This window comes from Pomacea canaliculata, linkage group LG13 (assembly GCF_003073045.1).
Source record: "Pomacea canaliculata isolate SZHN2017 linkage group LG13, ASM307304v1, whole genome shotgun sequence".
Lineage (NCBI taxonomy): Eukaryota > Metazoa > Mollusca > Gastropoda > Architaenioglossa > Ampullariidae > Pomacea > Pomacea canaliculata.
The window spans coordinates 17,951,082-17,978,363 of record NC_037602.1 but is presented as its reverse complement, the minus strand read 5'-3'; the positions used below and the strand labels follow the sequence as shown (position 1 = coordinate 17,978,363).

At 44.2% G+C, this 27,282-nt stretch overlaps 1 protein-coding gene across 2 annotated transcripts in view; it reads right to left on the bottom strand.

The window, feature by feature from the left end:
• Window positions 1–1,501: 1,501 nt before the first annotated feature.
• LOC112554530 (ADAMTS-like protein 1) overlaps window positions 1,502–27,282 on the bottom strand; it is a 47,934-nt gene continuing 22,153 nt past the window's right edge. Inside the window, exons 2-17 of one of the 2 annotated variants that reach the window (XM_025222329.1) lie at window positions 12,675–12,845; window positions 10,224–10,457; window positions 9,673–9,832; window positions 8,858–8,987; window positions 8,167–8,368; window positions 7,811–7,949; window positions 7,273–7,305; window positions 6,358–6,457; window positions 5,690–5,820; window positions 5,183–5,287; window positions 4,860–4,989; window positions 4,458–4,668; window positions 3,422–3,631; window positions 2,553–2,825; window positions 2,194–2,336; window positions 1,502–1,705 (exon numbers count right to left, since the gene is read on the bottom strand). In XM_025222329.1, coding sequence (XP_025078114.1) covers window positions 1,627–1,705; window positions 2,194–2,336; window positions 2,553–2,825; window positions 3,422–3,631; window positions 4,458–4,668; window positions 4,860–4,989; window positions 5,183–5,287; window positions 5,690–5,820; window positions 6,358–6,457; window positions 7,273–7,305; window positions 7,811–7,949; window positions 8,167–8,368; window positions 8,858–8,987; window positions 9,673–9,832; window positions 10,224–10,457; window positions 12,675–12,845 — 2,451 coding nt within the window. In that variant the 3' untranslated portion in view covers window positions 1,502–1,626. The remainder of the gene's footprint in view (window positions 1,706–2,193; window positions 2,337–2,552; window positions 2,826–3,421; window positions 3,632–4,457; window positions 4,669–4,859; window positions 4,990–5,182; window positions 5,288–5,689; window positions 5,821–6,357; window positions 6,458–7,272; window positions 7,306–7,810; window positions 7,950–8,166; window positions 8,369–8,857; window positions 8,988–9,672; window positions 9,833–10,223; window positions 10,458–12,674; window positions 12,846–27,282) is intronic. The other variant, XM_025222330.1, reaches the window with a different exon arrangement.

Sequence of the window (27,282 nt, the reverse complement as noted above, 5' to 3'; positions counted from 1 at the left end):
TATTTGTCCCTTGAAAAATCTTACAGTCAAAATTGTAATTTTGGGGCAACGACAGCAAGAAACACACAATATACTCTTACACTACAATGAAAGGCGAAAGCCAGCTTGAAATTACAGAAACATCGATGTACATTACAATAGCAGTTACTGTAATCCTTTTAAATAAAAATAATCAGGTTGTGTTCCATGCTCCACAAGAATTGTTTTCTATATTTCAATACTGGTTTCTTATTTGATTTAAAATAAAGACGTGCTGCAATAAGCTTTTTCTCGCTGCATGGTTTACTTTTAGCAATATTCATCAGGTACGATCGAGATAAAAAAAAAATGGGAAACAATTCACAAGACCTTCAATAGTCACTAAGCAGTTTGAACACAAGTGTATGAACTTAAAGGTCTAGTAGGGTTCAACTGTTTTAAATTTTAGTGATAGAAGTAAGTGGAAGTTATTATTTCCCCAAAGCTGGGTGGATACCTTCCCCCGTCTCCACTACACCTTATGTTCTCTCGATGCACAGCTACAACCATTATGCACAGTGAGAGGTCAGCAAATATATAAATATTATGCAAAGACATCACAGATACAAATGGGAGAGTTCATAGTTCAATGTGTTATACAACCGTGATGTCACCTCTATTATGCATGATGATGATGCTTGTAGGCATGCAACTCGAGAACGGAAGAGGGGAAAGCCTCCAGATTCGAGAGAATATTATCTACCAGTGAACTGTATCCAATCATTACAATAAAATAAGACTGAACCCGACTAGGCCTCTAAATTTTAACTTGTTTCTATGTTTACTCGTAGGCTCTGCGCCATCGTGTGTTGGGAGTTGAAAAAAGTTTGCAATACTTTTCTTGCAATCGGGCCCCCGACAGTTCCTGGAGGTCTGTGGTCTGGCCAGACCTGGCAGCTGCGGCCCGCCGGAAGTCCTGTCTGCTCCCACACGCAGTCAAGCATGCGCATCTGAACACCTTCCTTCCCGCAGTCGGCAGGACACTGAACATAAAATAGCGAGATCAGCGACATCAGTAAGTAATTACTTTACCAGTTAAGAGAACCTTGTTAGGCAGACATGTCTCCCACTCAGGGACTAGGCGTACCTCCACCTGCTGGCGTCTGTGCGTCTGATCACTTGTCAACTCCTCATGTCAATCCGCTCCTGTACAAGATAAACTGAATTTATGTTTTATTTACTTACATCGGACCATTGTGACGTGTTCCATACCGGGCGGCAAAGCGAGTTGAGACACTTCTGGGTAACAGGGGGTTTCGCTGTGACGTCACACAGGTCGTCGCTGACGTAGGAAGCGTTACGTTCAGCTGTGCACCGAACTGTGCGGTTGAGAACTGACTGTCCGTCAGACACACAATTTTCCACGGCACACTGAACAGAAAAAATATATTTACACATATAATCCAATGTCTTTCCACTCGTCAATACTCTCATTAATTTCTGAGCAAAGATCACTCAAGGAAACTCATTAATTTCTCACCGGAGACCACTCGCCCACAGTCCACTTGACACAGGGTTGTAGGGCGCAGTTCAAAGACTTCTCTGGCAATGACAGTCCGCCTTTTCGACACACACTGTCCGGAAAAGCCTCGTAGTAATCCTTGGTTATTATCTCACAGCTGACCGGTCGCGTCCGTAAGCCGCCGTCACACGTGGCTGAACACGGTGACCAGTCACCCACGACGACCTGTGAAATATATTTGTGGTGTCAAGGTCGCAAAGCTTTGTTTTTAACGCGCGAGTTCGCAAAATGTTAGGAGGAAACCACCAGGCTATTCTAGCTTTACGATTCAAATGGAAAATCACTCCAGTCGCGTGAGGATCAGTAGTTACATATTAAGATTAATTTTGTTTTGAGCAAAGTTCAAATGGAAGATCTTGGTTTACACGTTTGGCCCCCGGACGTATAAATATGTCTTTTCTGTGAGCTTGCTAAGTTTTGATGACATTTCCGATGTCATGAATATTTTTAACTTTAGTAAACGGTTGAGTTCAAAGGAAAAAAAAAATACTATTACTATGTAGAATTACTGAGGTTGGAGACGACAGTTCACCGGAGTTCGCTGACCTGTCCACCTGTCTCACTAGCATTTCATTCTACTGTAGCACGTTCGGCTCGCTGTGCAGGAATGTCTACAATAATTACCAGGCCGCAGTTTTGGGAAACTTATTTACCTGGAGAGGTCTTTGTTGTCTGTCATACGGATCCTTGTGGTAAACGGCTTTGTTTCACTTGGATCCTTATGATATACAGATGCATTCTCACTTGGACTGTCCGCCAGGAACCCCAGCAAATACTTCTCTCGAAGGGCAGTTTCCTGATGACAGGTTCAGAACAAAACATTTAAATATTATCAAGAACATCTTAATTGAATTTGTCGTTTGTTTTCTTTTGGGTGACTAGCAAAGATGGTGGAGAAAATAGTAAAATCGTCTTCATTTTCATCTTCTGTTTCTTCTACTGCAACTACCTCTTTTTAACTTCATTTTTATGTTATTCTTCTTCTTTTTCAAACACCAAGAAAACTACTGACCTGCAGGACGGCGTAGAAGTCGCTGAAGGTGAGCTCCAGACGCGCCCGCTCCAGGCCCGCGATGCACGTGTAGTTGCCGGTGTCGCGGTCCGGACGTGCGTTGGTGATGCGCAGCTTGCCGCTGCTGGACACGTGCGTACGGCGCGTCTTGCGCAGCGGCCGGTCGTTCCGTAACCACTCCACGCTGTTCTTGCTCGCGCCGCGCACCGGGCACGTGGCGATGACGGAAGTTCCGGGCAAGATGGCTGCCGACGTGCCCACTTTCAGGCGAACCTTAGGAGCGGTGGTGAAGAGAGAGAGAAAAAAAAAATTAAAAAACTTTTTTTTAGGTTTGCTGACAATACAGGGTCTTGGAATTTAATGTTTTGAGGTGATGAAAATGGTCAACGATGTAAACGCTGACTACCATTCTAAAACAGCGCACTATTCAGCTGTTGTTGTTGTTGTTATTATTGTTGTTGCTGCAGGGCCGCCGAGAGCCAGCCCGGGCCCCGGGACAGATGACCTCTCCGGGCCCCTTGTACTTGTAATTGTAAATTATTTTCCCAGTATATAATGTATGTTTACAATTCGAATCTCAATATCTACACTCAAACTCAACTTCTGCATGTGTAATGCTTGGGTGTTCTGTCCTTAGACCTTTCTTTAAAAGAAAAAGAAAAGGAGAAGAAGAAAAAAAAATCCACTGACCAAGGCCGGGCCCCCTTGACAGCCGCGGGCCCGGGTACACCAGACCCCCCTGTCCCCCCCTCTCGTCAGGCCTGTGTTGCTGTTGTTACCGACTGACGAGAACGCCGTACAACCTTACCTGATTGAGAGAACTAATTAAGGCTGAACACCGACAAAGATTAACGCTGAAGACTACTTACTCGCTCCATCTTGTTGAGCTGGAAAAAGCGCAGGGTCTGTCGTTTGATGCGGACGATGGGGCAGGGACTCTCGTTGCAGGCCAGCTCAGAGACAGGTTTCTCAGTGGGTGGGCAGTGGTACTCATCCACATCTGTCGGGGTCCCGTCCGCCGTCACACGCTGGCAGACGACAGGCCTCAGCTGCACCCCAGGTCCGCAGGTGACGGAACACTACACCCAATAACAACAACATTATGTTACACACCCGGAGATAAGCATCCTAGTACATTTCGTTTGCATCTCGTAATTATCCTGCACACATTCTCGTTTGCGTCTAGTAATTAGAACTTCTCTTCTAGTCTACTCTAGTCTCACTTGCATTATTATTAGTAGTAATAACTTCTTTATAGTCTACTCTATTTCTAGTCCATCTCTCTTGCATGTCCTAATCACAGCTTCTCTACTAGTTCATTCTCTTCTCAACCGTCAAAATCTATCTTGATAATTATTATCGTTTTTGCTCAGCTTGTTTGTTAATAAAAAAAATTCAGATTTGTTAATAAAATAAAAATACTGTGTATTGGGTGTGTTTTATTTATAAATTATGAATAAGATAGTTTTATGTTACTTTAATAACAACAACAGAATACCGTATTGGCGTAAATTTATTGGAAGCGCACGAATTCAAGGGAAGTAATAATGTTCTAGGTTACTGTTTAAAGATTACCTCTTACTTCCCTTGAACTTCTCTTACTGTTCTACATTTTCTCTCTGTCCGACCAGGTCTCCTTTGAGGGCGGTATCATTATTTACAAATCATGCCATGTTATGTGATTTACAGGTCAAACCGCAGAGAAAGATAGCAGGGAAAGTCCAATTTATCTGAGGGGTGACCATTCTCTCCATTTTTTTCCCTTTGGACCAAACAGCACTAGAGCAGCGGAGTGATGGTTAAAGCGTATCAGTCGGCTTCCATGCTCGTGCGTGTACTCTAACATCATGTTACCTGTGTACAACTCTTTGCGTCAGACCATCTCGCCCCACCCCACCTACTCACCTCGGACCAGAAGCCGGTGGCCCAGTCTGCGGGGCAGAACTGCGTGTTGCACGTCCTCACGCGCTGCGGCACGGGTTTCTGGCACATGAAGTCCGGCAAGGTCAGCACCTTGTCCACCACGCTGCTGACCTCCTGGATGCACGTGACCTCTCGGATCATCAAGCCGCCCCCACACGTCGTGGAGCACGGGCTGAAGTCGCCGATACGCCACCTGGCGGGTAAGTACAGGGAGGTAAGCATGACGCACTCAAGCTTTCATTATGTGATAGTAATCAGGGAGTATTTGAAGTTTTATTATAGGTTCTTTGATTTTTGTAATGCCAATGACTTGCCGTTCCAAAACAACAAGTGAAAATCCCTATCACCACCACCAACAAGAAACTACGACCACACCATCAGCACCTTTGAGGACAGGGGATGTCGTTACAGATCTTCCTTTCCACAGGTACGGTCTTGGAGTGCAGGCAGTGGTCCTCGGGCGCCTCGGTGTTGTTGGTTTTGTGAAGACACTGCACCAGAGTCTCTTGGATACCTGAGTAGGACAAGCGAGATGGGACAAGTCAGGGCCTGCCTCGTGCAGAGACATTGCAGCTAATACACGTTTCAACTGTTAAAAGAACAGTTTACTTGATTTTCTAAAGTCAGGCAGGCAGGTAGACAGCGGACAGAGTGAAGTGCAGGTAGACTGACAGACTTTACCTGCAAGTTTCTTCTACTCTACTAACCTCCGAGGCAGCTGCGGTCACATGCGGTAACACCTGTGGCTCTCCACTCATAGTCACCGTAGCAAGGGTCTCTCTCACACACTTCCATTGTTGGTGGCTTCTCACCTGCAAAAAGGTAGTTTCACGAAACTCAAGGGACATAAGTATGTAAGCAGTGCTGGTAGTCTTCACGAGCGAGCGAGACAAACTTTCCCCAGCCTAGTCACAAACAGTTAAGTTGAAATGCTCATCTTGTAAACAAAGAATAAATTATTATTAGTTTAGTTCTTCAAAATTCCTGCTTATATTATTTTTCAAGATTGTTGTTGAAACATTTTCAAAAATGCAAAAGATGCCTTTTGACACCAGGGAAGTTCACACACCCTCCCTGCCCTCGCTCTTCGGAGCGTCACTAATGCTGTCATTCCGATGACACCGTCTGCCATTCAGGTGTCACTATCTATCATCCAGGTGTCACTGCTATCTCCGCATTACCTGCTACTCTCCTGTTCAAGTCTCCCTGCTTACCTGGACATTCGCTGTCAGCAAGATCCACGAAACCTCGTAAGTAGTACAGGCGCACCTGACACATGACAAACCGTTGGCGCGTGCCTGTCCCACACGTCACGCTGCAGGCGCTCCAGCTGGTCACCACGTACCTGCCGACGTCAACGTGACAACCGTTACATTCGTGACACCTCGCTACGCTCACTGCGCACGACGTTGCCAAACGTAGGTCGATACTACGGGATGGCAAGGAACTAGCTTAAACCTTTTCAGTGCTAGAATGTTCTGGCAAGTTAGAAGCAGTAACAGTCTTAATGAAAAACAAATATGAAGCTGGTGTTGAAGGATAAGTTAAGGGCATTTTATTTACACGACACTTCATTTTAAAATTCATTTGAATGGCTAAATTCTGGACATCTGTACCTTGGAAAAAAGAAGCAAAGACATGAAACATTAAGAACAAAAAATAAATTAATAACAAAAAAATTAATAACAAAATAAATATAAAAACTAAGAAGCACTAAAAAGAAATAAAAGCTCTAAATAAAGGAACAGAAGCTACCGCACAGTGAGCACAAGCGGGACAACTCTATATCAGAGAACCGTTCGTTCTACGGTAAATGAGAAGTCAGCACGTAGCGTTCTGTTTGTGCAGTTGCCTTGAAGATATAATGAAGAAGGGAACTGACCTTGGCTTGCTCATGTCGTGGTTGTTGATGTCCTCCTCGTGAACGAATGCAGGTGTTCCGTCGCGGAGTTCTCTGCCCGTGAGCTCCTGGCGGGAGTCTGCTGGTCACGAAACAAGAGTGACACAGTTACTCCCTTGTATGGACGCGAAGCAGGACAGGGAGAAATAAACAAATACCAGTCTCCTGACTAAAGTCAATCTTCAAAAGAGTTTGCTCATGTCTATCCTCCTCTTGAACCCTGACATTTGACCTAGTAATTTTGAAGTCTTCGAGACAAAGTACTTCATTGACCGCAAAACATTTCGTGGACTGAGAGCCAGTCTACATCTGTAGTAGAGAAGTCACTCTAGTGACCAGTCGGCGAAAAGCCATCTCTTTGACCAAAATCAAGAGGAGAAATATTTCCTTGGCAAGAGACTGTCAAGGGGACCGCAACACAAAGGTTTGACGACATTAAAGAGTAAACCCATGTATATATCCTGTATATATCCTTGCAAAGGATTGAGCACAGTTTCGTCTCTAAGCCCCCTCCTACACCCCTCACTCCTACAGGTGGTGACTTCAATGGATACCTGTATGGAGAAGGGTGAATAACCGTTAAACAGAAACCGTTTTCTACCAAAAATAATCCCGCAATAATTCAAATAGTCATGGGCGTACTGCCACCATAGAGATCTTCGTATAAAAAATGAATCAAAGAAACATACAAATATTTATCAAGTAGAAACAAACCTATCAGAAAACAAAGAAACAACAACAATACAGCCAAAGAAAATCCCTCCTCCTCCCCAAGACAAATCCCAGACAAAATCATTTGAGGTCGTCAGGCGTGAATTCCCTTCATCACCTCACAGCGATCATCGTCAGGTAAGAGGACGAACACCTTGCGGTGACAAGTCACACTCTCATGCTTACCTGTCTCGTCACGCTCCGCAATGTACCTGGGATCTGAAAACAGAAAGTACCGTTGCTTAGACTCGTGCGTGTCACAAAGGTCGGGGAGTAGGCCGGGGTTGAGAGGGCAACGTGAGAAAAACCCGATAACTTTGTTGACATTGCTGCACTATGTATTCAGATTACCACTTATTATGTTGTTGAAAATCAGATATTCAATTTAGTTTCCTGATCTGATAAGACAAGTGTTCTCACGTGTTCTTCAGAGAGGTTTTTCGCTTGTGGTCAACATCACACGTGACATAATTCTGTTATTTTAGCCAGGTCTGGTTTTTTAAGGTCTTGTAAAATGAGAGGGAAATGTTATATGGCAAGTAAAAACATCCACTGAAATTTCGATATGAGTTTTGAAAATCAGTTGTGATAGGAAGAGTTAAAATCCTTTTGTAAAAAAATAGTCTCTACATGACCAAGTTAATTTGTAACAGAAAGGAACACATTAGTTTGTGACAACAATGGCCAGTTTACTTTGTCATACAAACGGCTCCAACATACTTACCATCGGGGTCATTGCAGGCAAAGGTGGTAGTGCAGTTCCGTCGTGTGATGGGCTTGCTGTCATCCTCACAGAACGTGTCCCCCTCGTGACGACACACGACCTCACGAACCTGAACTCCCCAGCCGCACGTGACACTGCACTGGAACACACGACGTCAGCATTGTGCACGATACTACACAATCTGTCATACGCCATACGACCTGCACATTCCCTCCTCACTCCATTATTTTCTATTTTTTCTTTTCTTTTCATCTTTTTTTTGATTTTCTTTTTGCATTCATTCCTCCTGCTCCTTCAGTATCTATCAGTTTCTCCTTCCATCGAGATATGCCACAAACTTTAACAAGCAGACTTACCGGCGACCACTGGCCGGCATACCACGTGGGACAGATCTGCTTGCTGCACGTCTGCACCACGCTGGGCCGCGGCGACGGACAGAAGCTGTCGTGCAGCCACTGCTGGCGACCGTCCATCAACGTGTCCATACAGCGGACCGCGCGACTCTTGGTCCCGCCACCACACGTGACTGTACATGGCTGCCAGGGAAAGATCTTCCACCTGAAGAGAACACACAGCGCCCTCTACTGACAGTCGAGAATTACGGTTTAACAAGTATATGATTCTTACTTTTTTCTGCAAGTAGCCTGCCTTCACTCAGCCATGCTGTCGCAGAAGACAGTCACTAACATTAAAGGCTTAGTAAGGTGCAACTATTTTTTTTCAATCAGTTGATGACAAGGTATTATGTGGCCATCATTGAATGAGTGAATTTCGTTCTAGATTCCGAGATACACATCTACAAATATTATCCATACAAGCGTATCCATGTACAATCCTGATTTTTGACCTCCCGTTGTAGGCCTGAATCTACAGAAAGAAAATGGAGTAGTCTTTTACTGGTGAAACAGTATGCTGTATACCTAGGCTGTCTATATGTCCAATACTCTACAGGTTTTTTTAAAAAAAAATATTATCGGCGATGCGTGACGCGAAAGAAAAATGCTCGGCATAAAAAGACTTTACAGGCTGGTCACGTGATCAACTCACACAGGTGGACATCGTCTCCGAAAGCAGTTTTGTCGTCTGCCGGCAGGCTGCTCACTCTCCTGGCAATGACTGTCACTCACCTGCTGCTCACTCAGTGCTTCGTAGCACACGAACACGGACACCTGCACACCTGTACAAAGCAGAGGTATGTACCAGCACACTCAACTAGGATAACATGCAATGTGATATGACAACATGCAATGTGATATGATAACATGATATAGCATTCAATGTGATACGATATCATTGGATTACGTGAAAATATAATCTGATAAGACGTGTTCATGGTTGTAAACGAGTAAAACATGTCAAACTTAAGGTTAACTTCACCGCAACAAATTAAGCAGTTAGTAATGATCATCTACGCTTGGTTATCAACTGGTAAATCGTCAAGTCAGCCAGCTGTGTCGGAAGAGGTTTTCTGGAAATTCTCATGTCCGATAGTTGTGTCAGACAAACCGAAAGAAGGTCTGAGGGGAAGACGTGAAAGTCGGATCGCAAAACCTCTTCTTTCGCCACACTTTAACGTTCACTAAATAAATGGGCCGCCCATTCACTGCTGGAAAAGCGGAGATAACTTCCCAGTCACTAGCCCGAGCAGACCTCGAACACTCGACCTTTGGCTCCCATGTCAAGTGCCTTAACCCTGCCCGACGTTCGTTGTCTTCACCACAGACTAAAAGCTCCAGGCACAATAGTAACGACAGTAACAAGCACATTATCAACTGAGACACCTTGGATGTCAAGGAAAACAATGGAAATGAATGCAAAGAAATACAACAAACACGTGAAAATATATGGGAAAGGGAGGTTACCTACACCACAGGACGCGGAGCACTGGGATAGCCCCGCCTCCCGCCATTGATAGCGCTCCTTGTGCGATTGCGTCCCCGTCAGACAGGAGTTGTTTCCCCCGCAAACTCCACATAAATCTAGTTGCACATCTGATCCGAGCTTGTAATCACAGCCTACTTTCTGAAATAAAGGAAACACAAGCAAAGCCCAAGCTTAACGATAATCTTTCCTTTCTACGGAAGATAAAACGAAGAGAGAAGAGGATCACGTGAGTCAAATACATTCTAGAGACTTCCATTCTCATTACTTCTAGAAATACATCGTCGCTGCCTTTTACCGAGAAGATTCCCTCTTTGATTATTCTTGGGGTTTTTTGGGAGGATATCTCTTCTGTAATACATTATAAAAAATTATATTAATAAATTCTTTTTGATTGATACTTTCAATGGTGTACCTTGTCTTATCTATATAAACTCTGTTTACACAGCATTCAATTCCATTTCCTGTTTCAAAGAAAAAGAAGTGAAAGCACAGTCTGCAGGCTACAAGAACAAAGGGGTGAAGTACTGACCCAGCACTTGCCGCTGATGCACATGTCGAAGGCGTTGTGTTTGCAGCGCGTGCCGTCCAGAACTTTGGGCGCCAGACGCACCACGGTCCTCGTGCCCTTGGCGATGCAGTAGAGGGCGCAGGGGTTCTTGCGGTCCGTGTACGGCAGCCAATCGTACAGCTTCCCGCCATAGGTGGCGTTGTTGTAGGCTGTGCATTGTTCGGAACGGAAATCCATTCCGTCTGGAGGACATACCTAGTGAAAGCGATGGAAAACGACTTTATACTGAATGTAGTTCTTCACGTTAGGGTCTTGTTTTAGTTTTGTTCTCTTCTGCTTTGTTATGCTTGTGTGTGTGTGTGGTCGTGAAAAAAAATTGGTATTCTAACTTCAAAAAAGTGTTTATTTTTGGATTTCGAACCCTATTTTGCAGACCCAGCTATACAGACAAATAAAAATAAAACGAAGCTTTGTAAGGGACAGCATGTCAAGACTGTTGTATAAAGACAAGTGAAGCTTTGACTGCTCAGTGTTCAGAGTAATTTTTCTCTGTACCTGATGAGAATCGAGTGTGTGGTTCTACATTACTGAGAGATCAGATATAAGAAATGTTGAGACCTAGAGGTTAGACGATGCTAGAGGATATTATGATGACATCACCAGCCCCATCGAGTAGAACTCAGTGTGAAGACTAGTGTGAATGACAAGTTTTCACGTGTCTTCTGATCCCAGATTTCCCCTTCCTTTCCCTGGGAACTTCCACAGCTTTATTAGCATGTTAGGGGGAGGAGTGTGTGCGAGGGAGAAGGAAGGAGGAGGAAAGGTTGGGATAAACGATTCGTGTGTGTATGTGTGATTCAGTGCGTGTATGTGTATTTCATTGTATGTGTGCGCGTGTGTTAACTCAAGCCAAAAGACGGTGCGTTTAATGTCTCCAACCATCCAAAAACCATCAAGGATTAAAGGCAGACAACCTTCAGGCGGTGGTGAGATAAGCAAGTACACGGGCAAAGCTTTGTCCACAGGGGGTGAGCGAAAACATGGCGACCACTTTATGTGACGGTCTCTAACAGGTGCGGGGTCAGGCTACCGCCTTGTAAGGACCAGCATGTCAAAGGTGTACTCTAGTCTGCTCCACAGACCTGACAACATGTGAAGGAATTTCGTCCCGAAATGTCAGTAATGAACCTTAGATGATGCCTCAGGCGGGTGGGTCGTGGAAAATTTTCATCAGTATAACGTCAGGTACTGGGAGCTTGGACGGACTTGACCCTTGACCTCGGCTGACCCGACCCGAGGTTTCTAAGCCCAGGAGGTACTTGCAAACAAAACGGGAGCGAGAAATAACGCACCTCCAGTGATGGTCTTAGTTGCAAACACAGCAGCAGCATCGCAAACTGCTCTCCTGTCTCCCAAACATCTTGCTTGGGGCTAGTGCCGGACGACAAACTCAAATCTGGGTTTGGACGAGTGTTTCTTGGATGGAGTTTGTTGGAGCTGAGCAGTCGAACAAGCCTACCTGTGAGATTTAATCTCTCGGACTATTGTTGTTGGTGGCAATCGACCTCTCACCCTGCCTACCCCGCCACTTCTCGCGTGACGTACTTTGACACATTACCTCCCTTCCCGACTCACCTGGCCTCTGCTTTTTTTTTTTTTTATGGTTGCTTATCCTTTTCATCAAATTTTAGAGCGGCTATCATGAGCTCGGGTAGCTCGGTCGGGTGGCCTCCGCCAATACCATAGAGGACCACCTTCCGTTCAGGCTTCATTCATCGTCGACGACCTTGTCATCTAGCGATGAACCTGATGATCGATGTGCCACTGTCAGGGGCAGCAACCCGCTGTTCGGTTATCATCACCCTTGGTATGGGGTGTGGGTGTGCGGGAGGAGGAGGGACTGGGGAGGGCGGTGCGGGGGGTTGACATGGACTGCGCGATGTCGCTCCAGCTGTGAGGTGCACTCGGTGACCCTGTCAGCGTGGGAGGCTGCTCCGTGTGAATGTTAATGAAGAGTTGACGATTGCTTGTGAGTGGCAGGGTGGTGTTGGCAGGGAGGGCTAGTCAGTGGGCAGTGTGAGGGCAGGGAGGGCTAGTCAGTGGGCAGTCTGAGGGCAGGGTGGGCTAGTCAGTGGGCAGTGTGATGCCGAATGAACCATCACTGGGTTCTACCTGATAACTGATGCAAAACTGTCAACTAAACTCTTTATATCTTATGAGCGATTATGTGAACTGCTTCCATCCAAGCCACTCGTTCATCGCACGGGTGGGAAACCCTTTTTTTCTCATCATCCCACCTACCTACCTTCATGACCAACGACTGAAAACAGTGTCAGGGGACGACCACTGCCATCATTTACATTTACTCATAAGGTGCAGAAAAAATGCTCAGACACCAAACTGACAGATCGAACATGCTCACGCGCGCGCACACACACACACACACACGCACGTAGACACACACACACTGACTTGTGTGTTGCAGGTGTCGTAGCGGTAACGGTCCCCTTCGCAGCCCTGGCGGCTGTGAAAACTGCGGATGCACTTTCTTTCTTGATAGGTGGCGCCACCATCACAGGTCCGCGAACACTCGCTCCAAGCCGACCATTCACCCCAGTAATCACCCACTGCTTGCTCGGGTACCTGCAACATAGATTACAATGTTAAATTGCGTGTGTGTGTGAGAGAGGAACAGCGCAAGAGAGAATAAGAAAAACAGAAGCGAAACCTAAGAGAAAAAAGGATAAAAAAGGGATGAAAAACAGAAGGGCAAAAGGGTTTTAACAGATGAAACAACAGTGAAGTGTGGTGGGAGAAGAAAGACGATGTCCCTGCTAACAGTTATTGTTACTGGATGCCTGTGCACCTCAAGGAGGCAGGTGGTAGGTTTGAAGGAGTGAAGTGTTGAGCTTTCATCTCCTGATTTCCACTTCAACAGCTGCCAATGGCTCTTGTGACGTAAGTAACGACCGGCTTGAGGACGACTACGCGAGGCCGAGAGCACTTGCGCCAAGCTTCGTGACCTGTGACCCTGTAGGGGTCAAGTCCTCGCCTTCCCTCACTTCTCCCAGCATCAGGGAGACAATCGTTCACTTCTGATGCTCTCGTAAAATACTTTGACATCTTTTATTTTCTTCTTAATTGTTTACTGTTCGCAGGCAACCACTTCAATCCAACATTATGTCCGGGTCAATCACTTGCATTCAAAAACATATTTATTTGTCAACTAATGAACTATTTTGTAAACGGTGTTTAAATTATTTTAGTTTTTACTATTATTTAATTTTAGTGTGTAATTATTTCAAACATTATGCAGTGCGGTTGGGCTTCAGCAAAAGCTTTCTAACCAGATCTTTCATTTAAAAAAAACAAACAAACAAAAAAACCCCATAAAAAATAGAATGACACTTTTATTTTTGAATTGTAGATCTTCTGCATGAAATATAATATTGAGTGGAGAAAGGCTGGAGGAACTATAAACATTATCCGACACACTAGCGGCTGATGTAAAGATGATTGCGGGTGTAGAGTTCGGGTGTTTATTGTGTCAGCGTCGGGCTCACTGAGTGATAAGACACCTGCACACCTTGCAATACGATAACAGTAGCATCATCGGCAAAATATGAGGCTGAGGGGACCACAGTGAAAATAAATAAATATACACAGCTGGCCCTCAACATTCGAGGCTTACAGTTTCACAGTTTTGATTATTCAAGTTTCTTTTTATTTTTAGCAATAAATTTTATTAATTTTATTTTTAGTTTTACCGCCTGAATAATCACAGTTGACGTTCGTAGACTAGAAAATGTAAAGAAAGATAAGAAATGTTTAGTAAGTCAGAAAATTAATAATTATGTGCATGGCTGATCTGTTTTATCAGTATTTACTATAAATAACTACACATTATGTAAAGTTTAAAAAAATTACAAATTTTTAAAAATAAAATTTTAGTGTTAAGAGTTGAGTGGGTTTGGAGAAGACGGTTAGGGGGTTGGAGTTATTCGTGAATTTTCCCGTGCACCGCCGATAGAAACAGACTTACATGGTGAGTAAGAAGAACAGACTGACAAACAGAAGACATAGAGATAGAGACAAATATTAAGAAAGAGAAAAGGAGAGAGAGACGTAGACCGATTTAGTTACTAAGCGGACCATAAACACAAGTTCATACACCCAATTACTACCATAAACACATGTTTACTGGCCAATTTACTACAAGAAGAACAAATATAAACACATGTTTACTGACCTATTTACCAAGCAAACCTCACGGCAGGTGTACCCACCACCTTCTAACAGCGGTACCTTTCTGCATCAGCTTCCGAGGCTTGTCATGCCATCCTCACCTTCCCAGATAACAAATAAGCTGGCATAGCGACACTAAGGTTTGGTAAGCCTAGCGACAACTGATAAAATCCCCGCCTCCCTTCTTCCGTAGCTAAGGGAGGACCCAGCGCTGGTCGCCCGCCAATCTCGGGGATTAGACGCGAGACTTGGACGAGAGCTCGCGTGACTGATTAGACGGGAACCCGCCATCTTTGTATCTGTCGAGCACTTGTCCGTAAAATTAACGTGGTGGAGTCGTGGCAAAGGTGTTTGGTGACGGTCCTTAGGGGGCTCAGCCTGGCAGCTACCTGGAGCCGAGAGGATGTTGATGTTCTTACAGTGGACCATGTTTGTGGGGATATTAATGTATCCAGTGTCGGCATGATTTGTGAGGACTTTCTTTTGCGAAACTGATACAGATAACGACAGCACGACAAAGTCCATTTTTTTGAAGTCCTTACAATCGTGAACAATCTTCTGAAATTTTTTTTAAAGTCATTAAGTTCTTTTGAGAGAGGACTTGCTCACGTGTTACACTTCATATAACATTTGATTTACCCTTTCTTTATCAACAAGCTCATTCTTTTTTTTTTTCCTTTTATCAGATAGATAATATAAAATTACAGGATATATTGTTATCACTTTTAGTGCATAAAGTTTAAATGTGGTTGATTTAACACTTCATAAATGTCTCTCACGCACGCGCACACACACAAACACATAAACACACTTTACCTACCTTTCTCGTGTATAAGTGTAAGAGCTCACATACACATGCATGTTTGTATTTTAATGACCATATTAGAATAAAAAGATACAGAGGGGGTGTCTGTGTGTCTGTGTGTGCGCGCGTGTGTATGTGTGTGAAAGGAAATTGCTAAATGACCGTTTTGCGGTCCACTAACCCCTACCCCGCGTCCCTCCACAGGACCATGGTGGTGTCTCGTACTGTCTGAACCTGAGGTGCTTACACGGCGCTGAGAGAGCAAACACACCGCCTAACAGACAGGCGCGAGGCCGCGTGCCTAGGGCCGCCATGATCACGTCTGGGACAACCCGGGGGACGTGCCTCCATCATCGTGTAAATTTAAAGCCCGGACTTCTTTGTGTACACGGATCTCTTTACAGGTGTCAACGACGCATCGGCGCGTTCTGTGTTTATTTATTTTACTTCTTGTCCACTTCTCATTAAGAGGTCGCGGGATTGTCTTTCCTGGGAGGGCAGCTCCCACTTCACCTCTAGGGTCGGAGTGGCGCCAGGGAGTGGAGGGGAGGGAAGGTCTGGTCAAGGAGCGCTGCAGACGTTGGTGGCGCACATTGGTAAATTTGATTGTATAACTAAACCTTTCGGATTCTACAATCCAGTTTCAAGAAAACACTTCCAGGTCTGTTAAACCTTCTAGAATTATTAAAAAAACCCTCTTGAGTGGCAGTTAAACTGTAATAATAATAATCCCCTCCTGTAAAAATCCCTGTACAAAAGGGAATTTATTGTTCGGCGTACACGTGTAATGATCTGGCAAAAGCAAAAATTTGTCCTCGGTTGTTTAAATGAAAGGAAGTTGTTCTGGGTTCTGTCCTCTAGTTTCTAGTCAGCTATAATTTTAGAAGATTTTTCTATTCCTTGCTGTCGTGAACTTTCCTACCTACTGGGACATGCATGAAACGTCCTCATTGTATAACTTTTGTTAATCTGTCCTTTTTCTGTCATTTTTAAGATGGGTTTCAACATTTGCGTACATAAACATGCTAAACATGATTGAATGGAAAACATCTATACATCTATCTATTCTAAACATCTATTCTGCACCGACCCAGCACCAATACCTAGTGCTCGAGTCTTCCAAGACTATGGTCATCTACCTGCAGTTGCTTACTTCCCTCGTGGTTCCGTCCTGCCTGGCTCTCCAGAAGATCCAGATTATCTCCATATCCTTCTCCACATCCAGCGCGGGTCATCAGTCCGTCGATGACCCCTGCCCCTTTGCTATCGCCGACATCGTTAGTCGCGCCCACGCTTGCGTCTAACTTGCAAGTTTTGCCATCATTAAGACCTCCCTACTCGCATCTACATCATTAGCCACGCCCTCGTTGGTCTCAATGTCGCTACTTACGCCAATTTCGCCATCTTCATCATCGCTAATGCCTACTTTGGTGGCCTCATCATAACAAACTCCTATCTCGTTGGCTTCGTCATCGCTGTGATCTATGTTGCTAACTTCTGACGACTCCTGCTCGCTGCTATCACCGCGCCTGTCATCGATTGCAGCCCACCGTGACTTGTTGCCCTGGGGACATCGCCGCTAGTGTCCTACTTTAGATGTAACATTTAATCCCCGCACGTGCCTCGGGCTTAACCTAGCAACCTGTCCCGCGTCATTATAGTTGTACCAAACAATAGGGGAAGGTATCTCACATTGACCCTTCCCCCACCTAGAGGTACTATCGTCTACACCATCATCACTGTCACTGTCATAGGTCTTACTATCACTTATGTCTGCTGCTCTGCGCAATGGTGGTGTCTTCCTAACTTGTGCGACACTATCGTTTCTGGTCTTAGAGCCGCGGTGATCATTCATCTACAGTTAGCCCTGCTTCTTATTTCAGCCAGTTTTAGCTAAACTCGCGTTCCTTCTCTTCCCATTCTATCCTATCCTGAAGTTCTTGATCCTGATCCTTTTATTCCCACCAGACCGCCATGTCCTCATATAATTGTAGAGTTTTTCGTCACTTAAGTTGTTCTTTATCCCTCTGCTCTTACCTCCCACCTCTCTTCCGCCTCGGATTTAGCGAAATCAGGCTAACTAAAAGGCTTGGCTTAATTACCTCAACCACATTTAGCCTCTACAGTGACTCACTGTTATCTGGACTTTTCGAAGAGATATAATTAAATTTAATCCCGGACAAGCCCCCAATATGTCGCGAACTCTGGGGTGGAGCACGTGGAGATGGTCAGAGGTTATGATTTCCGTCGCCTCGGCCTATCACACTCTCGATACCTCTACCAAATCACTTCGACATTTCACTGCATGTATGCTAAATTGCTTTTACCCGTTTAATTAGCTCGTGAGCCCCCAACACCAAAAAACAACTCAAGACAATTTAGTATATTAAAAAAAGTTATTAATTATAGAAAGTATTTACATTTACAGGAAATTGATGCAATTTCTAAATATGAAAATATGGTCGTTATCTAGGTGTGCCATTAATCTAATTATTCTCCTTACTACTAGTCCAGATGTCTAGTGAGCCACTAAGTTTCTAACATTAAACACTAATTACTACACAATGCACTGTTACTTGTCTAGCACACGCTCCCACTTGTCACACTATAGCCCTATACTAGTTATCACATGACATAGGTACCCAACAAGAGTTGTTGCTGGGCACTGTATACAAGTAGTGTTCACACTATAATATACAGCACTTCAGTATACAACTGTACAATAGACAGCATTGTAGTGAATACATCTTATTTTCATTCCCCTTTACTAAACATGTTTTCGTGCTTTCAGACAGTAGAGACTGAAGGGATTTCCTAGCCTGAGAAATCTCACCATCACCAGAGACTTTGTAGGACAAAAAAGCAAGCCAGGACTAAAGAGTCGTCTGACTAATCCTATTTCACCAGACGACAACACAAGAGGTGTGCTATGAATACAGTCTGAGAAAGGGGATGATTCTGCTGAAGACGACTATTGTGATCCATTGTGATCCGACTGACTTGGAAACGAGAGCCACCCTCTCCCCAACCTCCACACTCACACCTTTGAGGTGAACATACAGGTGTCATGTTCTGAAATACCTAGTTACCTGAAGTTAGTGTGTCATTTACTCGCAACACTTCTGATTTTTCGTCTTTTCTCCTTTATAATTACTTTATTCATACTTTCTGTCTTTTTTCCTTTATAATCTATAATTTTTTTGTTTCTCTTCTTCAAAATCTATAGGTTCTCTTTCTCTATCTTTTACACAATCTATAATGTTTATTTATTTAGTACAGAAAATGTTTTAAAAGTTTACATTTTCTAGTGATCTTGGTACTTTCAACACTCATGCGTCACAATGTCTATCGTTGTCTGCATAAACATTTCCCACAAGTATTATTCGACTCTTTAACGGGTGTGCTTATGGCCACCCAACTCACCACCATTGTGCTCGCTGCTATCTTGGCGGCAAAAGACGACCGACCCGAAGCAGCAAACGACGGACACGCAGCGCCACCATTTCGCCACCATGTGTGACCTGGGTACCACCTAGGGTGTGACCTGGTACCACCTAGCGATTAATTAAATTTAAAAGAAACTTTAGCTGTTCTAATCTATCGAGCACCGCGGGACGGCGAGAGCGGGGCAGAAATGGGAAATCCACGGGAAGTTAACAACCACTCCACACGGCGACTGATCGTTGAAAGAAGAAGAAAAAAAAACCTTCTTTGGCTACTTCTCTCACACCCTCCAGTTCCTTCCTTCTCTTATTCTGTCGTGAATAGAGGGTCCTCTAAGAGGCAAGAGTTGTGTTCCTGGCATTTAAGCGAAATAAAAAGATCACACCGAGCAGGTTCAGACCTTTAGAGATGTGAGGAATGTAGCCACGCACCAATGAACTGTTTGGATTGACACACACAAGAGAGAGAGAAAGTTGTTGGTCCTGTCTGTGGTTCCTGGATGCAAGTGTAGTTACTTGTGCAGCATCCAAACCACTAGAAAGTTAACAGGGCCTTAATGAGGTGGATTTTATTAATCATTGCATTATCTCGCTGACACAAGAGTCTAAAGCTGTATTGTCATTTTGTTTTTTTATGTCTCTCTTGTAACTATCTCTCTCTCTTCTTGAATATTATGTGTGTGTAGGAGAGAAAGAGCCTGAGACGACAGGGAGCGCCATCTGGTGCTGAGATGGAGGTCTTTCCACTAAAGCTGATTAGTCCATACATCACAGACTCGAGCTCAAGCTCAGATGACAGCATGAAAGTCGGGGCTAAATCCATGGAGATGGGTATCGGGTATTCATTGTCCTGACAGAAGAATCTGACACTGGGTAGAGCGGTGGGTAGGGTTTTCTTGCTGACACAACTTTTGTCGTATCTTGACGGCGAATTGCTTCCCGTGAGTCTGGAGGGAAGCGGGGTGGGGAAGATCCCCCTGGCTCCATGACTGATAGAAAACAGGCCGAGGTTTCACATTCGGAGAGAGAGATAAGGGATAAACAGACAACATTAACACTAATCTCTAGCTGCGGACCGCTGGGGAGTCTACAGGTGCTGATAGGTTTGAAGAAGTGCTGGTCTGTTCATAACACGGGTATACAATAGGATGGAGGTAACCGGGTACAGGACAGCATCACATTGATACAACGCTGCGGGTTGGTCAACTGTTTTACGGGTACATGTATCCTGTATTGGTGGACAATCTAAGTAGTCCAGCGATGGCGAAGCTTCTTTTGTCAGGACCTTGGGCAAACAAAATATTGTGAAGTAAATATTTTTGTAAAAATTGGCAAGCTGTAGGATTTCTTCGGGTGTTAGCAGCCAACATCATTTAGAATAATCTATCCTTGACTAATAAGTTTCAGCGCGCGCGCAAACACACACACGTGTTCTCTGTCGGAAATCTTTTTCGACTGTCTTGTCTGAAAAAAAGAGAATCACTCCATCCTTCACGAAAAGGTTACCTCCGTGATACACCGGAAGGTAGATAATTCAATTCTGCAAGAGTGGCGTCCCTTATTTCCTCTAAGTAAAAACAACTGGACAAGAACTGGTTAAAAAAATCTCTCTATGAAAAAGTGGAAGCGATGATGTATGAGACGCGAAAATAGAGAATAAAAAAGTCGGATGGAGGATATGAAGATGAAAAATGTCAGAGGATAAATGATCTGTTGACCTTGACCTCAACGGGCCTGCTCATCAGCTGCAGGTAAGAAGATGAGAAGATGTCGGTGCTGTTGGCGGTGCTGTTGAACTAGTTAGCACGCGCGTCTGTCTGGCAGGCCACGTCTGCACGAAGGTCAGAGTTCCGCGCGCAGGACTGCATGACACGTGGCGTGAACTGACCTCTGACCTTCGCTGTCTTCTGTGACAGGAAAAGGGGAGGTGGGGTTGGGTGGGACGAAGAAGAAATAAGAGGCGAAATGACAAGTTTTAAATGGAAATATTTCGACAATAAGACACGAACTATCATACACGAGCAGACGGAATGACATGGCACTGCCATCATATACGAGCTGACAGTGACAGCGCCACCACACAAACTGATAGAATTACATATTATGATTTCAAACAGCGACTTAGAATATTACCACAAACTACAGACATTATCACACACCTGAAGAATCAACAAACACATCCGCCATTAACTTAATATTTTTCTTGCGGCATTCATTGCATCTCGGGAAACTTTCCTTCAAAAGGCGATTGATTTCCCCTGCTGTACCTCTTTAAGTGGTCGCCATATTGAGCTTCAAGCATCTACAAGTCAAAGGTTGTACTGGACTACCTTCTCTAGCCCAGCAACTAGGTTACAAGGCTGTTGACACCGACAACACACTGCACCAAAGGTTACAAAACTTAATGTCCTGTTTCTCTCCTGTTTTTTGCAAGTCTTTGGGAGGGTGTGTCTGGTAGGCAGGAAGCGGGATGTATTGTTATCTGAGGATCTGAGGCCTGGACTGGTTCACGCACTCACCCTTCGTCTTTGTGTAAGGTCAGCCCAGGTAATTACAAAGATCTATCATAGGTGAGAAAAACACTGATGTCAGGTAAGTGTAGACCTTGAGCTACCTTCTCAGTAACAGATATCGGTGTGTGTAAGTGTTTGTGTAAATGTATTTGTTCTTTTGTGCCTTTGGTGACTTCTACAACCAACATTTGTTGGGAGGAGGGAGTGGGGGAGCCGCTGTAGCGCAGTGGCAAGTGAACTGGAGTTAGAAGTAGATAATCGCGGTTCAAAGCCGGATAGAAAAGTAAAAATATTAACAAAGCGTCCTCTACCAAGTTCATCCACAATCTAAAACAAGCCAGCATATCCCAACTCAAACTGCCGGCTTCTATAAAAGCGATGCAATAATATTGTCGGGTCTGGCCTCGGTACAATCTTCATACACAATAAATGCTCCGCACAGCGTCTCTAAACGGATGTCAGGGGCCGTAACACTAATTAAGGGCGGACGCCAACGGAATGAAGTCCAACAGCCAGAGCGCGAGGAGACCACGTGGGACGCAAGAGAACGACTGCGAGGAGCTGACCCTGTCCGTCAGATGAACACTCGTCGTCCGCCATACCAGAGCGGGAAGCAGGGTTATCTGGTCTCCCATGACAACGCAGGAAGGTCAGGGCAGACGACGAGGAACCCAGGCTGGTGTCATCGCCAGTGTTTATGTGTCTACATGGGATGCGTGCAATAAACACCAAGTGTCTACAGTGTTGGGAGCAGGGGAGGGGCTAGTGGCCATGATGGATGTGTGCATCTTACCTTCAGGTCCTGGTGATGAGACCGAGGCTGAAATGGTTTTTTGATTCTTCTACAATACTTACACCAACTCCGTCCCGCCCCCAGCCCATCACGATGATAACTCCTCCCTTACTTTTCTCCCTCTGGATAAATCTGTGTCAACGAACGTTTGACCAAGACAGGAAATATCTTTATATAATATAGAACTTTATATAGCATTATTCCTTATATAATGAGTTAAAGAGAGAGAGAGAGGGCGAGGTGACTGTCCACAGGACCGCACGCAACATCAAGATGCAAGCTCAGACATTTGTCTGTCGATTAACTTGTAGAGTATTTACTTGCTTATCGAAAACACGGTTTACACTGAGCTGAATTGCACTGTTTATCGTCCTTACACTCATATCTATGAAAACATGCCATCATGTAATCACATATATCTCCATCCTTTTTTTCTATCTCCCTTTGCCTCTCTCTCTCACACACTCAAACAAAACTCACGCGTTGCTGTACATCTTCACACTGACGTACGCACGAATGAACTCGAAGACACGAACCAATCATAGACCCATGTCACAACAAAATTTTAAACTCAAAAAAAAAATGTGTTTATGTAAACCTCGGAAGGACTACACCCATGTTATCATCGCCCCAGTTCAACAAAATTAACTGGAGGGCACCACGCCGTCCCTTTGGCAAAACATTTCGCTCGCTACATGCAACCCCCGGAGTCGCCTCCCTCTCAAAATGGCGCTTATTCAAAGACAATGTTTACGACTTTCCTAACTCTATCTTGGCAAGGCCAGCACGAGGCCGCCAGATTAATGAGAATTTAAACAAAAAAAGAAGAAAAAAAGTCTGTTCAGGCACCGTTAAGCGGCTCTTGGCGAAGATGTAACACATCGTTGAGGAAGGGAGGTGAAATGAGGCTAGGGCTGACCCCGGGTGGCTGTGCATGGACTGCAAGAAAAATGATGGCCTACAGCAGGGATGATGGGGATATGTTCGTCGTTTATTATTTGTCTGCAAGGTTGTTTGGTCTTCACGTGCTGTCCATTTCTCCTTGTCTCAAGTGTGGCGTGTGTTTACAAGGCTAGCTGCTGGTCTTAGTTGCTGTCTCACCTGTAAAACACCCGTCTCCACTTCCCCACCACCGTCCGTGTCACAAATGCCGAAAGCATGCTCTTTAGTGAGTGTAGTCATGCGCTATATAAATCACACGCTTGTTATTATTACATAAACTTCAGGACAGAAAATAAAGTACAGGAGGAATAAGTGCTGGTGGGGGAGAGAGAGAAGAGAAGGGAGCAGTCGTGGGGAGTGTAGATGGGAGTAATTGCCGATAGGTATCGAGGACTGGTACCAGAAACAACGGAGTACGTTCAAGTGGAATGTTTATATGTTATACTATCAGAGACTGACAGCTCGTGAAGAAATTAAATGATGGGAGATATATTCTATATCATTCCGAGCAGACATTGATAAGAATCAGATTGAGTATTATGGGATCTCTATAAACTTTTGTAGACAAGGGAAACAATAAAATCCAAATTTTCAGACGCCTCCGAACAGCTTGAGATGGACACGAAGAGAGAGGTGGACGGTGACGGACACAGACATTCATTCACTCATTGACATGGACAATCAGGAGACAGCCGACAACTGTACAAAAAACTGAAGCCCACCCTTAACCCTCCCCCACTCACTCAATCCCTCATCTAAGAAATGCAGTTCATGAGGGTCCCTGGGGACTGGCTTCCGTGGTATGCAGGTCGGCTTCGAGACAATTTGCAATGTTTCTTTTTCTGAGCCGCGAGTGTTTGCAAGTTTACATGGCGATGTTTTTCCTGGGATTTTCACACGGACCTGGCAATGAAGAGCAAAGTCTTTCGGTTTAGAGTTAACTTGCCTTGAAAAATAAACAGCTCACGTGACAATGCACGTGCTTCACAATGAAAATATCTTTGGAGCAATCAGAAAGGACAAGCGTTAGTTATTTTAGATATAATTAAAATAAATTGTGACATTATATTCCCCTCCATCCACCCGATATATATCTACAGAAAAAGAGAGAAGCCTGGGTAATTTTTTGTTTGTTTAATTTAAAAGAAATTCTTTGACTTATCCAATAATCAACGCAAAGTTTTGTTGCCATTGAAGAATCGACTTCACTTTTATATACTTTAAAACATTAATACTTATATCTATATATATATACAGGGTGTGGACATATAGTAAATATTTGTGTACAGGCATACTAAAAAAATCATCCTGACACCTTTGTGGACATTTTACATAAATGTTTACATTTTCTGAAGAGCTTCCGGTCCACTAAAAAGACTGTTTGTAGGCTTGTATCATCCAGACGTGTGGTGCATGCAAGTACCACATTATTTGTCACTTTCTTAGTTTAGCTAAGAACTAGAATAAATAAACTTCGCATCGAAGGACTGTGAAGTAGCAAACCATCTGCCGACCGTAGTTTGTGGTTTGTCTGACTCACTCCAGTCGTCACCTGAAGTTCGCTCCCATGATCCTCTCTCCCGTTTCAAAGAACAGCAGCAGACAAAAGCTGTAAATTAAAAGATAACATCGGTCTTCACCTCTCCACTCGTCGCTAGGTGTTGACTCTCGCATTTCAAAGCCTGGCCTGATAAAGCCGAACACTGGGATGCAATAATTGCACTGCACTATCTTCCCGGGTTTAACTGTCGCGAAGGTAACTTACAACTGCTTTCTTTGGTCAGATAAATATACAAGACAAGAAAGGTGGTAACCTGTAGACATAACACTCCAGTTTGAAGACTTGACTAAACGGGCTTTTACACTTGTTGCTGTTAAACACACCCGCGGTCGTAGCTTGGATCGGAGGTATGGATACCTTGGAAATAGGGTACTTCTAGGTGTGTGGAGGTAGATAGATATACCAGGTGCTCTACTACATCGTGATAAAGAAAATGTCTTGCTAGTGGTAACAGGCATCAAAAGTGTAGCAGGTCCAATGTGTTGAAGTTTTGTGTTATGTGGATTTTAAAAATCAGTTCTTTAAATATCAAAACCAGAGGCGGTCTGGATGGTGCTCATGCATTTCAGCAATGCAGTGAGGATTGTAAAGTTCAAATTTAGAACCTTGTCTCAGACCATGCACATTTTTCTCTGACATCCACACCTGTTTTCTGTCTTTTCGTGTAACTAGGCAATCGGCTATAAAAATAATATAAAACTTATATAGCACTGTTCCCTAACAAAAGACAGGCTCCAATCAGTTTCCAAAACCTACTTACAATTTTACAAAATTCACTTGAAGTTTTACAGAATCAAAAACAGGGCCAGGCTCCAACCTCCTTCCATTCCCCCATACACACCACGGTCTAACGAAATTGCACCTTTTCCAAGTTTAAAACTCACTGGTCACCATGTTTTTGATGAAACAACAAACAAGAAATATCTGACATAAAAACATCTGTATTATTTGTTCATCTCAAACACGAGAGATTTACAATACAAACACAGAAGACCAGACAAGACCATAAAACCAAGGAGACAACAGTCAGAACACTACGGCCCCCATGTCAGTCAGAAGACTACAGCCACCATGCCAGTCAAAACACCAACAAATGTTCAGTTGGTGTAACACAGAGGCTGCTCACGATCAGTGGGATCAGTATATCAGTGGGATACAATATTTGACCTAGAGAACTATCACACCCATCAACTCAATGAACTTTGGACTGAAAAAATTGATAAAGAGGGAGTGAGGTACCTTTCTGGACGACAAACAAGAAAGCCTGCCTGTACACACTTTTTATCATTTTGAAAGACCCTATCTACTCTGACTCCTTGTTTCACGCCTGGGAACTGTGAAAGAATGCATAAAATTGTGCTTCTTTTCAGAAAGAGATCAACATAGTTTACGGGGTCCGGGCGAGGAAGGAAAAAAACTTACTTTTCACTAAACTTTGTCCAAGGGACCAATATTAATTCCCAGACAGTTCATTCAAGAAAAAGGCGTTTGATGTATATCACGTGCTTTAATGTTACATAATACATCAATCTTCACAAGCCCTCAAACTGCTCACAGAATGAAAAAAAAAAACAAGAACTAAAAATTTCGGACCCTACAAGGGGATGGCAATGCCAAGAGTTCATAGATCAACCTGCCGGGGACCGCCATCGCCACGAAGGCAAACTCACTGCGGGGAGATAATTTGTGGACCACTGAGACGTGCTTCAATTTGGAGGGTTGTAAATTGTCTTAACGATAAAACCATTAGCTCCCTTGTCAGGAAAACGAGGTTTTTATTTTGGGTGGGGGTGAGGGAGAAGAGAGGTGGGGGTTAAAAAGGTGTTCAGTGTGAGGTGGGTGGCCCGTTATTTTCTCCATGTTCTCCCCAGGATAAACTTCTTGAGGTAACTGCAAGTCTGGGTAGGCGTATGAAAGGAGCCAGGGTTTAGTTTAAATTCAGAATAAAGTTTAAGTTCACCAAACTTGTTTCTGTTGCTGTTTTCTTTAGGTGTAATTTAAATCTGACTTAAAAGATGTCCTTACACTTTACACGATAGTTTGTTTCAGTGTCCTTTCCACAAGATGGGAGGGACACTGTCCTTAGTGCCTGATGCTGTATGTGCCTACATACCAAGTGAAGAGTCCCATAGTTCAGAAGCCCCAAGGGCAATGAACATGAGTGGTTCACCGAATCTAGAGTATCGCCGCTGGGACCTCTTCTGGTAAAATCAAGCATCCTCTTTCTGCTAAGCAGCTGCTAGTTGTACGAAGGAATATTTTCAGCCTCGGTCAATTAATAATAATATTGTGTATTATTAAGCTCTGGACACTCACTAGTATGAACTTTAAAAAACATTCCATAATATCCAGCATGCACCTCCTACCCCAACTCACGGACATCAAGCTCTGCTGCATTCTACTCTTCATCCTGTTTCCCCACAGCCGACTCTTTGCGGTGTTTTGCAGGAATCTGCTAAAGATTCACTCCCTCCCCCAACACCCGCATTTTACTTATCTACAAAGAGGTGACACCCCAGGTGGGAAGGTCTGCCTTGATTAGTTTGAAGACGCATAAGCCCTCATTTATTCTGACTTCGTGCTAACTTGGGCCTCACGCCCATCTTGACTGAAGAGTGTCGGGAAAAGCCCCCCTACTTTCATTTACTCTTGAGCGGGGGCGCACTCTCAGCGTTTTGCGGTTTTACCTTCAAAATGTTTGCCGTGGGATCGGGCGAGTGGAGTGGCAGGGCGAGCTGGAGCACGAGGGGTAGAGGGTGAACACGTGTACACAGACAC